The following is a 14,984-nucleotide window of genomic DNA, read 5'->3' on the forward strand; positions in this document are numbered from 1 at the left end:
TGGATTGAAGTGTGCAATATTGAAACGTAGGATATTGTTGGATTTTATAACCCTAATCTATTCTTCTCCCCAACTTTCTTTCTGATAGCCTCATTGTTCCTCATGATGCTCTTTGTCCTACATTCTCTAAATAAAACTTCAAGGCTTTCACAAAACATCTGGCTTTATCCTGAAATTTAATTACACACAGGTAATGTGTGTAATTACATTACCTGTGACCTGAATAAGCAAAGAAGAAAAGGAAGTTGAATTCGAATGGCCTCTATACTTTTTGAGTGAGTTTGAAACTTATGTACCATGTTCCTTCTATTCCACAAGTTTGTTCTGCTTTGTTTTCTTTCACATGCATTGCAATAAAGCTTATTATAGTTGGAATATGTCAAAATAGGGGAAAAATGAAATGAACAGAAATAAACAAGGCCATTAAAGACGTAATCAACCAGATTTTTACACTGGTGTGTCACTGCACATGATAGGGGAGCAAGCAAAAGTTTTAAGATTTAATCCAGGTAAACCTACCATTTTGTCAATATTTTAATTATGTAAGTAGATGCATAAACTGAGCTATACTTTCACAAAGACACATCTTATGTTATACTCTAAAATTTGTTGTACTTTGATTAAAACAACTTGTTTTAATGCTGTATGCATACAGAAAGTCATTGTCAATTATTCTAATAAAAATGTGTATCCTGACCTCTAGTGGTGAGAAGAGTTACACACACATTTACATCTAAGTATGACATAATACCTCAGAATATCCAGTACTTTATGTACATTTTTAATACAAGTTGCTCTTTTTCATACTGCTAACAATGAAACACCAAAATAATCTTCTTCATCCGAATCTGCTACAGGATGGTCTACCTCCGATACTGACAACCAGTACAGGAACCTGAAACAGCCAATAACAAAGATGCAATATAACTAATAAATGCATGCTCACAGGACCAGGTGTCGATTGTTGCCAATGTCTCATATTGACAAATAATAGCTTTGTCTTCACCCCAGGGAGATGAACAGCAGCAGCAGTGAAGAGGCTAAACAGGTGGTGAGAAGAAGCAGGAGGAGGTGGAGGAAGAAGTGAGGAGCAGCACCAGGCGCAGTGAGTAACTGCCCTCTTGGGAGCAGAGACAGGTCAAATATCTCCTGCAGCGCTGTGTGGCCTGCCACAGGCCGGGGGGTCACTTAAAGACACAGAGACGCAGAAAGATATCCAAAAACATCGATGGGAGTATTAGTGTAAGTTATGATCTTTTTTCAATCTGTGCGCCTTGCAAAGAGTATTCACACTTAGTCACAGCAATCACAAAGGTCCAATCAACACAAAGTAGAAAATAAAAGTGAAGGGGAAGAAAAATTGCAGTCTTTTATAACAAATAAAAATCTACAAAGTGGAGTGAATTTGTAGTTCGCCCTTGTTTCTGACACCCTGAAACAAAAATTAGACCAATTTATTTTTTAAAAATCCCCTAACGAATGAACAAATGAACACACCGAACAAATAAACACTATAATTAGGTGGAGAATTATTAGACGGGACAACTGTCAGCGCTGTGCAACACAAACATGGCCTCTGGGGAAGAGTGGCATGAAGAAGTTGCCAAACTTCATGTGTTAGACTGGTCCAGTCAAAGTCCAGAACAAAATTCGATGCATAAGTTTCAGCAACTAAAATCCCAGTAAATACTTTGATTTTTGTGTTTATGTTGAAACAAAATGTGAAAAACCTCATAGTGTGTGTTTGGAATTCACTGTATGTATAAAATATTAAGTTTTGGATTTTCAATTTTAAAGTTGTAGATAAAATGAACATTTTGGATCTAAGGAGCCAGGCTTTCCAATAATTTGTGAAAATGTTCCTACTGTTTATGTCTGTAGACTTTCTGAAGGTGGATAAAACATTTTCTTTTAATCTCAATGAATTGTTTCCAGGTGAGTGTATTTTAGCTCGGGGGGGGGGGGGGGGGGGGAGTGATATGTAAGCAGCAAGAAGTGATTGCCAAAGCACTTTTAGCACAAATTTTAGCACATCCAAGATAATTCTGGTTCTGTCATATCTGTCTTAGATTCTTTCTCATTTCATAAAGAGATAACTATACATCCCATTCATCTGCTGTAGAGTTGTTTTTCTTTTGCATTTCTTTTGCAACACTTTGCATTTAAAATGAATAAACAGACAATTGATGATAATATTAAGTCCAACTACTGATCAGGATAATTTTATTAGAAAAGTATTTCAAACTTCAGCAAAATGCCGTGTGTAATATTCTGCAGTAATATTTATTTATTATTATACATGACCAAAACAGAGATGAAATCTATATTAATCTACATATCTTTCCTTTAAACAGTCACATGACACCCATTTAACATAAAAGCCTCGGTTTCTATTTTGTCACTTAACATCTGGCACATCCTGTTACCTGTGACGTAGAAGTAAAGCCTGACAATGGATCGAGTGCCTGAGAAAATCTCACACTGGTAGGTGCCCTTATGCTGAGAGCTGGTTGATGAAATGGAGTAAAGCCTGTCGGGTCCTGCAGTCACTTCCTTAAACTGCTCCGTTTCCTGCGTCCTGAACTGTGGAGGAAGATACAGCTGTTTATCTGAAGGAGTTGATTCAGATTGCAGAAAGATCTTCAGTTAAGAGTTTTGTAACATTTGTAGGCTGAGGTCAACACTCTGCTTCAGACATAATTCAAGTAAACTGACAAAATGGAAATGCCATCCAGTTCTGAAGCTAAATCTGTTTTAGCTGGAGATCCATACGCAAAACGACATGAAAGTGAAATTACTTCTATTATCGGTGGCAGCAGACGCCCACCCACCCACCTTGTAGATTTATTAAAGATCAACTATGTTTCTCAATAAAAAAATAATAATTTTGCAAAAGTTTTTTTTTTTGTTTCATCTGTGCTTATTTGTTATTTTTTCAAAATTTGTATTTTGCCTTCCAGTTATATTTTGGTGAGGTCCAACTTAGTTTTTATATCTCTTCTTGATTATTTTAATACTCATATGTCTATGAGTGCATCTTGTGAACAATTTTGCAACTTCTTATAATAATTAAGCATGTTTTTAAAGTTATGTTCTGTATAAATTGGTCCCTTTTGATTGATTATTTTATCTACTTAAGTAGATACGGATGCCAGATCTTTGCAAAAATGTGCAATTATTATTTTGAGTCAAAAGAAATATGTTGTTAAAATTTAAATATTAAATTAAACGTTACTTTTAATGAATAATTTTGGGCTTCACTGTGTTTACAAAAACCTGTTCCTAGAAGTAGCTACTTATAATTGTACTTAATGATCACATAGAAGATGTTGAGCTAATCCTTTGAGTCTGGACATACACAGATCACTGTATTTTGAGCATACCTCCTCCGCAAACCTCCACATCACCTCAATATCAGTTGGTACGTCAAATGGCACGTTGCACAGCATTTGGATTCCTCCATTCTCCATTACTTCAATTTCTTCAACTGAAATAAACATATAGCCGCCCACAAGCACACAGACAGAGACACACACACGCACATAGATAACATTCACAGAGGGCAGCGCTTGCAGTCTGAGCCTCCCTTAATGATAATACTTAAGCCTAGTCTCAGAGGAGTGCAGCAAAAGTGATGATATGCTAAACATTGGCTGAGCTGTACAGGGGTGATACGAACACCGCCGTGTGTGGGAGTCGGCTGTCACCCCGCATAAAGAAGTCATCGACTTAAAGAGAACCTCGAGGGCTCTGTGCGAAAAGATATAATGTGTGGAAATAAAACCTTTCCACTGTCTCATTTTCCAATCCTGACTTTTTAGCTAAGAGCATTTGAAGGATCAAACACAGAGCATTTCAGGGATCAGGATTTATGAAGAGGAAAATATAGTTATTTAAGGATCTGTCAAGTCTGGATTAGCACATCTTCTTTAGCTGTGATGTAACAAAATCTATCGGGCAGTGAATCACGTTCTCACCTGGACAGTCAAGTGGGAATAAGCAGGAGTCGTACTGGCAGGTGTCGCAGTTGTACGCCGCATCTATATTCTGAAAACCTGGAAGCATGGAGCTAGCGTTAAAGGATGCCATTTTAAAGCAAAATTAATAGGTTATAAGCAGGTAATATCTTAAACCTGCGGGAGATAAGTCACTTGACGTCTATATTTTGGATAAATCCAAATTCCCTGAAGCTAATGTATGAGAGAGGTCAGGAAGAAAAGTGAACTTCCATCCTCTTAAAACGCCTCAAATCTCAGAAACATGGAAGAGGTTTATGCAAATCACAAAAAAGAGTTATGACCCTATAATCACTGCATCGAACGGTTATTTACACTAAATTAATTATAATTTACAGAGGAAATGGTAGAAGGAAGCCATGTGCCACCAGAGATCTTCCTGCTTGATATTCAAAGAATACAATGTGTCAAATAATTTTTCAATCGAACTAAATCTTTGATATGATGGTAAAGCGAAAATACTATTGTTGTCTAGGTAATTGCAGTATCATTATTTTTTACACTGCCCTATTTTTTTCCTTTACTAAGGAAGATCATTGGTCAGACACCGATTCCTATCACAACCACTTAAATTTAAAGGTTCATCAGATAATATTCACATGAACCCCTAAAACACCTTTACGAGTGGAGTTAGTTTCAGAGGGTAGATGTCTACTTTTGGTCTTGGTCTCTCCCTGATTGGCTGTTAGCTTCATCCTACAGAACAAAATAAACTGGTTGACAACAACTGATTAAAAAAACCCCTCAACATATCACTGCCATTTCAAAAATCCATTATGTGGCAGCATTTTGGGTTAAATGTGAACGTGTGAGAAGGAGAAGACCTGACATATACTACACAACTGACCTATTCCCAGATAATTCACCTGTGTGTAGCTTTTGTCAAGAACAATATCTGGACTATTAAACAAAATGCAGCATAGGGAGCTGAAATACCTGGGCTGGACACGCTATTGGCTGCAGTTTGCAAAGCAGTCAATCTTGTATCTTGAGTGGAGATAAGGAGGACCAGGGATGTTAGCTTCTGAGATAGTTTCAAGACAGTTTCCACTCTGCGTATTAATGAGTAGAGTGTTTGAATTATTGAAACAGGTAGTTGTTTTTAGTACGGGGTTATTTGTTGTGATCCCTAACGTTTTATGACAGATCGACTCAAAATAGTGTGTAATTATAAAGTGAGAGGAAAATGGTTGATGCTTTTCATTTTTTATTAAAAATATAAACCTGGAAAGTGTGCCATGCATTTGTATCTGCCCCCATGTTTCACAGAGGAGGTGCTGAGCTCAGGCTGTTAGTTTTTACATTTCATCTGACCAAAGCAGATTCTTCTGCATGTTTGCTTGTTGCACACTGCAGGGGGGGGGAATGTTTAGCCTTTTCGTTTAACAAATCAACTGTCTTGCTACTCTTCCAGAGTTGAAAATTAATAGTTGAACTGTAAAGAAATGTGAAACTTTGCATCTCTGCTGCTCCTCCAGTTACCATGAGGCTCTTGGTTACTTCACTTTGTAATGCTCTCCTGCTAGCCAAGCTGGACGACCATGTTTTGTTTACTGTTGTGCAATTATTTTTCCGTTTTCAAATGATGGAAGAGAAAGTGTGCAGTGAGACCTGCAAAGCTTGGGATATTTTTAAAACCTAAACATCCGATGTGCTCCTTGTTCTTCTGGATGCTATCTAGACAAAATTAATGAATCCATTTACTTTTGCTGCACTACTTTGTGCTGGCTTGTAGTTGTCGCATGAGAAAATTGTATGTAGTTTGAAAATCACTGTCATTTTGCATTCCATTTTAAGGATTTTGTATAAACAGGTTGGCACTCACCACATGGAGGTATACACTTATCATCTGTGGAAAAAAAATGAAAGATTTTCTTCATCACATGATTTGATTTATTGCACATGCAATTTGGCTTCCACAGTGTTTGAAAGGCTGCATCAACATAACTAGATTATCACAGAGAGATTAAAGAGATCAGAGGGAGTGGTGATAATTCAATATGTGCCTTAGTTTAGATGAAAAGATGAAGGAAAAGTGTAAGAGCCCATGTCTCACCTCTAGGCAGTTTGGAGGCAGCTGCAATGAAATTGTCTGCTGCTTTCTGCAACCTGCTTTCATACACAGTGTCTGGTAGACGGAGGAGAAGGAAGACAGGAGATATTTGGCTCAAAACATCTAGAATCCAATGCCTCAGGGCATCATTTCGAAAACGTCTAATTTCCGGACCTCACTTAACAACTCATTGCTCTCTACTGGAGGAGGTGTTTCAGTTACCCATAATCCGCTTTGCCTGAAACTCTGTCACTATGGGTAAGATCTCTGCTTCTAGGATCTCCTTCAGCTTGCCTTCTGAACCTCCAGCTGGAGAGTGGAAACACATCACATCTTTGCTTTGCTGGACTTAAAAGACAAATGACTGCTTGCCCCCTACCCGCTCTTCCAGCCTCTGTCACTTTCTTATTCGTATTGAATATGCGGTCCAGCATCCTGAAGCATTCGTCCACGCTGTTGACGTTAGTTTCTCCCACAACGTAACCCGAGCACAGCCGAGCGCTGACTTGCGGCTTGATAAAGCAGATATAGCAGCTCAGAGAGGGGCAAATCAGCAAACTAACACTTGCAAGCCACAAAACAGCCATGCATATTTTTAGCAAGAGCTCCAAACTGAGCAATTTTTTTTGTTTTTCTTCGAATCCAGCTTCCATGGTGACAGCATGTGAAGAAATTCTAATTCTTCAGGTTGCAAGAACAACTTGAGAGCCTTAAAGATATATTTGACATACATCCAAATGTCTATGAGCTTGTGGGGTTTGTGTTTGGGTCTGCGAGCAGACAGTATCTTCTGTATTTGCTCCATTCTATTGTCTCTATTCCCCATTTCCTGCTGCCTCAATGCACCAGTTTTACTGCAGAGCACAGAGATGGCGTGAGCCGAGGAGGGAGGTGGCGCAGATGAGGGGGAGAGGGGCAGATAAAAGGGGAGTTAAACGCCTAGGTATGTGTCAGGACAAAGCAAAAAGGAATGTTGGCAAGAAAATTCAAGTAAAATTAGAATTTTATTTAGTTTTCAATAAACGAGACAGCTGTGGAAATTGACAGATGGCGAGTCGGGAGCCAGTCAGAGGGGGAAATGAAGAACAAAAGAGGAACAAAATTAATTGATGGGGTGTAAATTGAATGTTTTCCCTGATAAAGTTCACACAGTTTTTTCAAGCGAAAAGAAACTGAAGTCATGAGACAAAGGGAGAGGAGGGGATGGAGGTAAGAGCGGACGCTCGAGTGACAGACAGAAATAAACGAAGAGGGAGTAGGACTACAAATCAACTCAACTGCCTCATCGCATCCTGTATCCCCCACTCGCCTCCTCGTCCCTCCACTCCCCCATCCTTCTTCTCCCCGATCCCGCGCTCCTGGTGCATCTCCATGGCAACCAGACAGGGTGCCTAATACATGAACTTAATATATTTCCAGTGGCAGGGTGAGCTGGGTACTAATGCATTCATCTGTCTCAGCGCAGACAGGCCAATCAATATCAGGCTAGAGTGTTCTCCAGGACCGCCAAAGTCCGATTGTTAGTCAGATGGTTGAACACGGAAAATCCCAAATAAACTGGAGTGTGTGTGCGTCTTTCTGGTCGTGCCTGTAGGCTTGTGTCTGGCATGTGGCTCGTTCTCATTATTATGAGTTTTCTAAAAAAGATTAAAAAAAAGAAGATTTCTAATTTTCTAGTTACAATGCATCAATGGGAATGAATGTAAAAAAAAATAGATTTTTCAGAATCTCAATCAGAGCCAAAAACTGTAAATTTGGTGTCTGGTTTTACTCTGGAGGTGGAAACGTTCTCCATGTGTCTGAACTCAGAAGTTTTATTCTAAAATGATAAATAAAACTTGTAAAGAAGACATCCAAACTTGCTAAAAGCTTCTGATGGTTCAATGAAACCAGCATTAAAGTTTGAGCCACAATATCAAAAGTTAAATTTGACGAAAAAAAACATGAGAACATTATCAAAAGAACACAATGGCTACAATAAAACATATTGGAGGCAGAACTGTGATCTGGAGTTACTTTTCTTCAGATGGAGCCAACATTTTTGAAAATGTTAGCTCCATTTCACTCATGTGAAATTACCATGAGTTTATACCTAAAATCTTAAAATGGCTTAGTAAGCTTTAGTCTTTCAGCATTACAGACTCCAAGTAGAGGTCAAAATAAACAGAAAATTAATTTTTTGGATGGATTTAGCCAAAGTTTAAAATCAAATCTGACAGAAAATGTAAGGACTTATTTAAAAACGTCTGTGGATCTGATAAAGTTGGGTGATTTTTGAAATGTTTGGCAAAACATTGTCAAGATGTAGCATGCTGATAGTCTGAAAGATACAATTACAACAAAAACTGCTTAAAGTTTTTAGCTCATCAGCTAGCAACTTCTGCAACCAAGTTTTGTCAACTTTTTATTTTATTTCCTTCTAATGGATTAGTTTCATTTTCAGTTTAATTGTAGAGAAAATGTCAATACATTTGGAAAATATGTAATGCAATGATTTGTCATAGTTTGCATTTCAACAGGGGTGTGTACCTCTCACACACCGCCAAGGTGCCAGCACGGCTTCGTTTGATGGATTTAATGAAAAGGGAAGAAAATTTAATTTTACCTGCTGATCACAGAGGGAAATCTCTACATGTGGTAAATTTCAAAGTTTGTATTAGTTTCCCTTGACAATATGGAATGTTGTGTAAATAACTCATAGGCACAAAGGTAAAACCTTTAGTTGATGTTTTATTAAAACACAAAGAAAAAAGAATATTTTTCTTCTCCAGCTTGAAGAGAAATTTAAACTTCATCTCCAGAGTTGACATATATGACGGGGTCACAACCCTCGGCTGTCTTCTTATTGGCCCCGGATCAGAGGCGATAACACAAAGGCAGCCAATAGGGTTGGCCCCCTAGAGGGCTGCAGGAGATAGTTGTCCTCTTCTTGCACCAACCAAAAAGTCTTGATTGTACCATGACAGGCGTTAAACAGTCTGAGAAGTCTTGCAGCTTTGATGTAATATTACACAAGCTGTGATGCTGCAATGTCTGACACTTCCTTTGGGCTGAAACAGATGACTCTTCATGGAGCAGAGGGAATGCGATTAAAGTGTCAGGTATTTTGAAATTTCGCAAAACGTTGAAACTGAATGCAGCCCTGTTCCCGAGGACCTCACCTGTGACCTGCTTTGACCTCACAGGTTAAGGGTCTCAGGGACAGAGGGGCATACTGTAAAATGAAAACACACCGCAAGGTTTAGAAAGACAGCAGCTTATTGCGCAAAAAAGCCCGGCGGCGAAATCAAACGTGTTAATGGAAACCGCAGAGCTGCAGCGCCGAGACAAAGACATGACCTCATCTGACATTTGGATTCTGCTGCGGCACCGGCCCGGTCTCCTGCTCCGCTGCAGATCAGAAATGAGCCCAAATGGTTCAATTAAAGCACAACTGCTGCATGAACACTGACATTAACTCTGCCACGCTAATCATTTGCTTTGCATTGCAGCAAAAGCAGATGTGAAGCCCATTTTTCAAAGCAGGGGACAAATAATCTCTGTAATGAATCAATTAAATCCATTGCAAAGGAATTAATTAAAGAGAAACAATTAACTTTAAAGTGTTGGTAAATGTCATGGGCATCTGGAGCATGATTTATTGATTAAACTCAACTGTCTATTTGGTTTTGTGAGCTCAGGAAGTTGTTTAAAATGTACGAAACATAATCAAATAAAGTACAGGTTAAGACAACAACAAAAAAAATACATTATTCATCATAACTACAGCACGTTCATGTTTAAGAAATTAATCAAATTTTAAACTTTACATGCGTTGACTGCTATGCGACTTTGGAAACTTGAGAGCTGCATTTTTAATAAATAAGTTTAAAGACATAGGGTCTATATGCATGCATCCTAAGATGCTTTGAATGATTTTTATTGTGTCTTCATGCAGATGAATCTCTAAAACAAAGAACCATCAGTTCATATAAAACTACAGCTGCATAAAATAGGCCCAGTCAAAGTCGGATATTCCCCTGTAAAAACAGACAACAAAAAATGAGTATCATAGTGGCTTCTTATGCCGTCTGAAAATTATTGCGTCAGTTTTCATTGATGAAAGAAAGACAGTTCATGGCGTAGAAACATTTGAAGGTGATGCCACCCACTGGCAGACAGACAGAACCACATGCTGAAGACAGCATATGTTCAAACGTGGCGAAAGAAAAGCCAGTGAAATCTGCGCTATTTGTGGCAAATTTGTCATGCATCCAAGACTTTTTTTAAATTTCTGCATTTGTTTTTGCATTTTACACAAACACACGCAAAGAGAAGTTGAACCTAGCAGCACCATATTCGGCATCAAATCAAGCTGCTGTACATGACAACTATGCTTTATTAAACAGTTTTACCTCACAAGCGTGCAGGCCAAGATTTGGGAATGCAAAGATGTGATTTCGCATGCTGCCTTTGTTAACGTTGCATGTGAGTAATAGGGCAGCTGCATGTCAGACCACCGTGGACAGAAGACATTTGTCTCAACTGCAATGCTGTTGCTTTTTGCTGCTTTTTAAAAATAGTGGTGATTCATTTCATCAAAGGAAACAGAAAGCACAAACATTAACATGCAGAAGCTCAAAGTTTCTGCAATGACTGCATGCACACCTTTTGCGCTCTGAACAGTGACAGCTGCCATTTTTACAGTATTAATTATGTTTTATTAACATACATCAATTTGCTTTTGAGAAAGGTGCAAAGTAAGCTTATAACAGACATGACCCCACCGCCAGCAGCATGGACGCGCCGCAATTACTCACAAAGGCTGTATATTGCAAACAAACCCCACATGCATCCACTTGCAAGCGTGAAGATAATCATGCATTGTCAATAACATGACTTATTTAATTACTGTCAGTGGCTTTATATGCATGAGTTGTGAAATAAGTTGCAGATGAAATGAATGAATCTGCATTAACTTGCTGGGTGGGAATGTATAAAGAAAATAAAACAGGTATTCACCTCAGAGTCAGCCTCTTCTTTTCCTTTCTCTCCCAGCCAGAGTGATTCTGTTTCTCCTCTCAGCTCCCTCCCTCTCTTCCTGTCTCCCTCCCTCTCCCCTTGATGGTCTCTGCCGGGGCCAGACAGGGAGCCCAGCAGCAGGTAGGTTACAGACAATAGTATTGATTCCAGTGTTCTGCTTCCTACCTACCTGACAACATCTACGCAGCGCTTCACCCTTTGTCTCTGCAGGGCTGTTGTCACTGAACGCGCCTGGCTGCAAACCGGGGAAAAAATTTAAAAGAGAGAGAACGAGGGTGGGGGTGACGGGGTGGAGGGGAGCCCGCTCAGTTGTGTGCTCGTGAAAACACACATGTGCCTTCCTTTCTTTCTCCCTCTTCCTCACTCTCTCTAGTCACCATCCTTCCAACTCCTCTCACGTCTCTGCAGCCCTCCACCCCCCCAGCCCTCCGCCCCCCCTGAAGCCCCAGAAAGCACACACGGCGAGCCAGACACACTCCAGTCTTTGAGCTGTGTTTGTAAAAGTGCGAGAGATGGAAAGAGAGAGTGCATCGAGTCCATGTGTGTGCGCTTGCATGTGTGTGACTACGAAAGAGGGGAACAGTGTGTGTGTGGAGGAGAGGGGGAAGAAGGGGGTGGAGGGGTAGTGGGGATGAGCGGAGAAGCTACAGCACAGAGTGAGAATGGAGGGGGAGGGTCAGACTCTCTAATAGGATGTGAATTGGGAGAAAATATGAAGCCCGGGAGTCTCATGAACCTGAGAGGCTGACATTACTGCCTCCTTTCCATGTGTACACCAATCACACCGTCATCAAATTGATTACGGGATTTATGGTACAGCTCCAGTGCCGCAGCAAATTGCTGCTGGAGTGACATCAAACACATTAAATAAACCCATCACTGGAAGCTCTGCCAATTAGAAAATGTGTCTTAATCACACCGCTTGTCATCAGAGGGGAGACGAAATACAATAAATCCTGTTCAAGAAGGCCTGTGACTTTTTACCAAGCCCTGTGTGCGCAGCATCCCTTTGTGTTGCATTCACCCACAAAGAAATTGCAACACTTTTTTTTTTTTGGTGAATATTTAATGTTTCTAATACTCGCTGCTCAATCTGAGCACATGTCCAAAGGCGGTTTGATTCCAATATTGGCGCGGACGGAGAGCTTGCCGTTGTGCTTGTTGGATAACAGAATCATACATCCCCGAGGGGGGATTCAGAAATGAAAGTAAATCTAATTTAGAGTCACTGATTGGCTGTCTGTTGGGCGAGTTGGAGCGTAAACACTACAGCTGATGGGTAAGCATCATTAATGACCCTAAAGTGTTCTGACCGTGTTGTATGATGGAGCGCATTGCCGATGTCTTGCACGTTCAGAGCGAATTAGGCGGAGCTGGTCAAGGCTTTGTCTCAAAACGGGGAAAGGCATGACCTCTGACTCGATGGAGCATTGGTAACACTCAAGCTAATGAAGGCGATTAAAAATGGTATGATTTTTAATTTGTTCAGATAAATGTGTTTAATAATGTTACTCCTTTATATATATCAAAGAAATATATAGAACTATATGCAATGCCCTGGCAACGTGTTCCTCTCCTTATAGTTTTTCTTTCTGTAGTTCTGTTGCAACAATAATCTTCCATCTATTTTATTGATTTATGTGCAGTGGGCTTAAACAAAATACAACATAATTGTGAAGTGGAAGGAAAAAGATTTATGCAAGTGTTTGCACCTAAAAAACTGAAATGGAGTTGCCTGGTTCTGCTTTCACTTCTTTTATCTTTAATAAAAGAGAATCCTAGAAGATCTGCAACACATTTTAGGCCAGAATAGAATAAAATCCAGCAGACCAGCTGTCTCTGGACGCCACTGAGGTAGCAAATATAAGCCAGCCACCTGTGCATAATTTAACATCAGCACACACACACACCAGTGAACACAAGTGAACAAATAACATAATAGAGATCAAAGAACACAGAAGGGCCAAGGATGCAGTTGCTTAAAGGAGGGCTAGCTTATAAAACGTTCAAGCTTTGAACATCTCATAGAGCACTGTTCAACCCATCATCTGAAATTGGAAAGAGTAGACAAAAAAATGCACTATTTGGACATAAACCTATCAGCAAGATGGACAAGTGAGAGTGTAAATCAGAGATTGTAGAGATCACGTGGCTTTAGTTAGCGTTCATAGAAAGCCTTGAGAACTCAAGTTTGCCATAAAACACATACAGGACACAGCAAACGTGGACAAAGGTTCTCTTGTCAAATGATAAGTGGGGAGGAAGAACACCCTGTCCGGACTGTGAAACACGACAGAAGTAGCATCATGCTGTGGGAGCTGCTGTTCCTCTAAAGGCAAAGAAGATTCTAGAAATATGGATAAATAAAAGAGAAGATCTGCAACACATTTTAGGCCAGAATAGACGAAAATTACAGTACACATTCATCCAGAGCTATGCTTAAATAAAATCCAAGCATGTCAATGTGCTAGAATGTCCCAGTCAAAATCTAGACCTGAATACAGTTTGCAATATATGGAAAAACTTATAACACTGATATCTGAAATCTGGTAGAGACATAACTCAAAAGGCTTGCAGCCAAAACCGATTGTAAAGTTGGTTTGACAAAGTTTTAACTCAAGGCACTGAATGCAAACACGCCACATGTATCATTTTTCCTTCTACTTCATAATTATCAGCTAAAATACCAGCGAAACAAAGTTTGTGGTTGTAATTTGAATAACTTTGGAAGAGATCAGCCCTGTCAACGTGATAGAATAAGAACAGCTCCTCCCTGCTGTACCTACTGAATAATTATAATTCTTCCTGGCCTGTATGTTAGGACTTGCTACTTCGGCAGTACTTCCTGCTTTAATCCTGCTGTGAACAGTTGTCTTATTCACCGCTCTGATGCAATAAAAACCCTTTGAAGAGCATTTTTAATCTCTGCAGTCGTACTGTAAAAGCCATTGCATTTAAATTTGCATAGAAACAACAGTCTGAATGTGTTTACAGTATCTGCCACGGTGTGTGTTTTCTCTGCATGTGCTCCCGATGCACATATCCTCTTATTTGCTCCCTGCTTTATTGCCACAAGACAAACTCCTGTATATTTACAGCACATACAGGCGTTCTGTTTTGTTTGTAGACTGGAGTGCGCAGGTGTTGCTGGTCCTCCTGGTCACAATGGAGCACCTCTCTCCAAGACGCAGGGCTGTCTGGGGCGCCATTTTGCTGCAAGGCTGACGGGAAGCAGCCCTGTTTGGCTCAAGCAGCCATCGAACCTGAGTGACAAAAGCCGAATGTCACAGACAGGTGTGTGCGCGCGCCTGCGGCTGTACTCTGCAGTGCCACTGAGACACAAAGCACTGGGAATGCTCCACAGGGATGACATCACCAGTCTGGGATGGTGTCTGCCTCATCTGTCTCAGGACTGGGATGCTCCAGTTCGCTGTTGCGTCCCGAGAGGTTTTTGCACGGCGCTTATTATTGCCATGCTGCTGCTGCTTATCTCACAACTGTTCCCGTTGACTGGAATTGCAGGAATTTCCGAGTGCGAGGTTTTGCATGTGCAGGCGCTTCAAGAAACTTTGTGGCGGCTTATATTAAAAAGCCTCTGGCGTTTAATTTGGGAGAATGACTGCATGAAATCTGCTCACACATATGCACAGTGTGCACGATCTGTGAAAAAAACAAGCCGAGCGGATCTGGCAGCGGGTAGAAAACAATAAGATGTAGCTTTCCAGCCCAACACCTTGCACTCGCCTGATGTTCTGCTGTCTGTTCTGGCAGGAGAACAGCCTTGTATGCTGGATATAAAGAATGCTACAACTAGCCATGCAGACTCAGCACATTTTAGATATATGCCCTCGTTTTTTTACCCTTCCAGGCAGGGAGGAGATTCGGCTGTAACG

The 14,984-nt window shown here is 40.3% G+C and overlaps 1 protein-coding gene across 1 annotated transcript; it reads right to left on the reverse strand.

Moving 5' to 3' along the window:
* Positions 1–241: 241 nt before the first annotated feature.
* On the reverse strand, positions 242–6,656 carry spaca6 (sperm acrosome associated 6). Its single transcript, XM_023330180.1, has 9 exons — positions 6,449–6,656; positions 6,292–6,378; positions 6,073–6,144; positions 5,842–5,865; positions 3,978–4,055; positions 3,384–3,487; positions 2,427–2,583; positions 1,007–1,187; positions 242–895 (listed from the first exon to the last, which is right to left on the reverse strand). The coding sequence occupies exons 1-9, from the start codon at positions 6,654–6,656 to the stop codon at positions 802–804; spliced, it is 1,005 nt and encodes a 334-aa protein (XP_023185948.1). The 3' UTR covers positions 242–801.
* Positions 6,657–14,984: the final 8,328 nt, after the last annotated feature.

The sequence above is a fragment of the Xiphophorus maculatus genome, chromosome 3 (assembly GCF_002775205.1).
Source record: "Xiphophorus maculatus strain JP 163 A chromosome 3, X_maculatus-5.0-male, whole genome shotgun sequence".
In the NCBI taxonomy this organism is placed as follows: domain Eukaryota; kingdom Metazoa; phylum Chordata; class Actinopteri; order Cyprinodontiformes; family Poeciliidae; genus Xiphophorus; species Xiphophorus maculatus.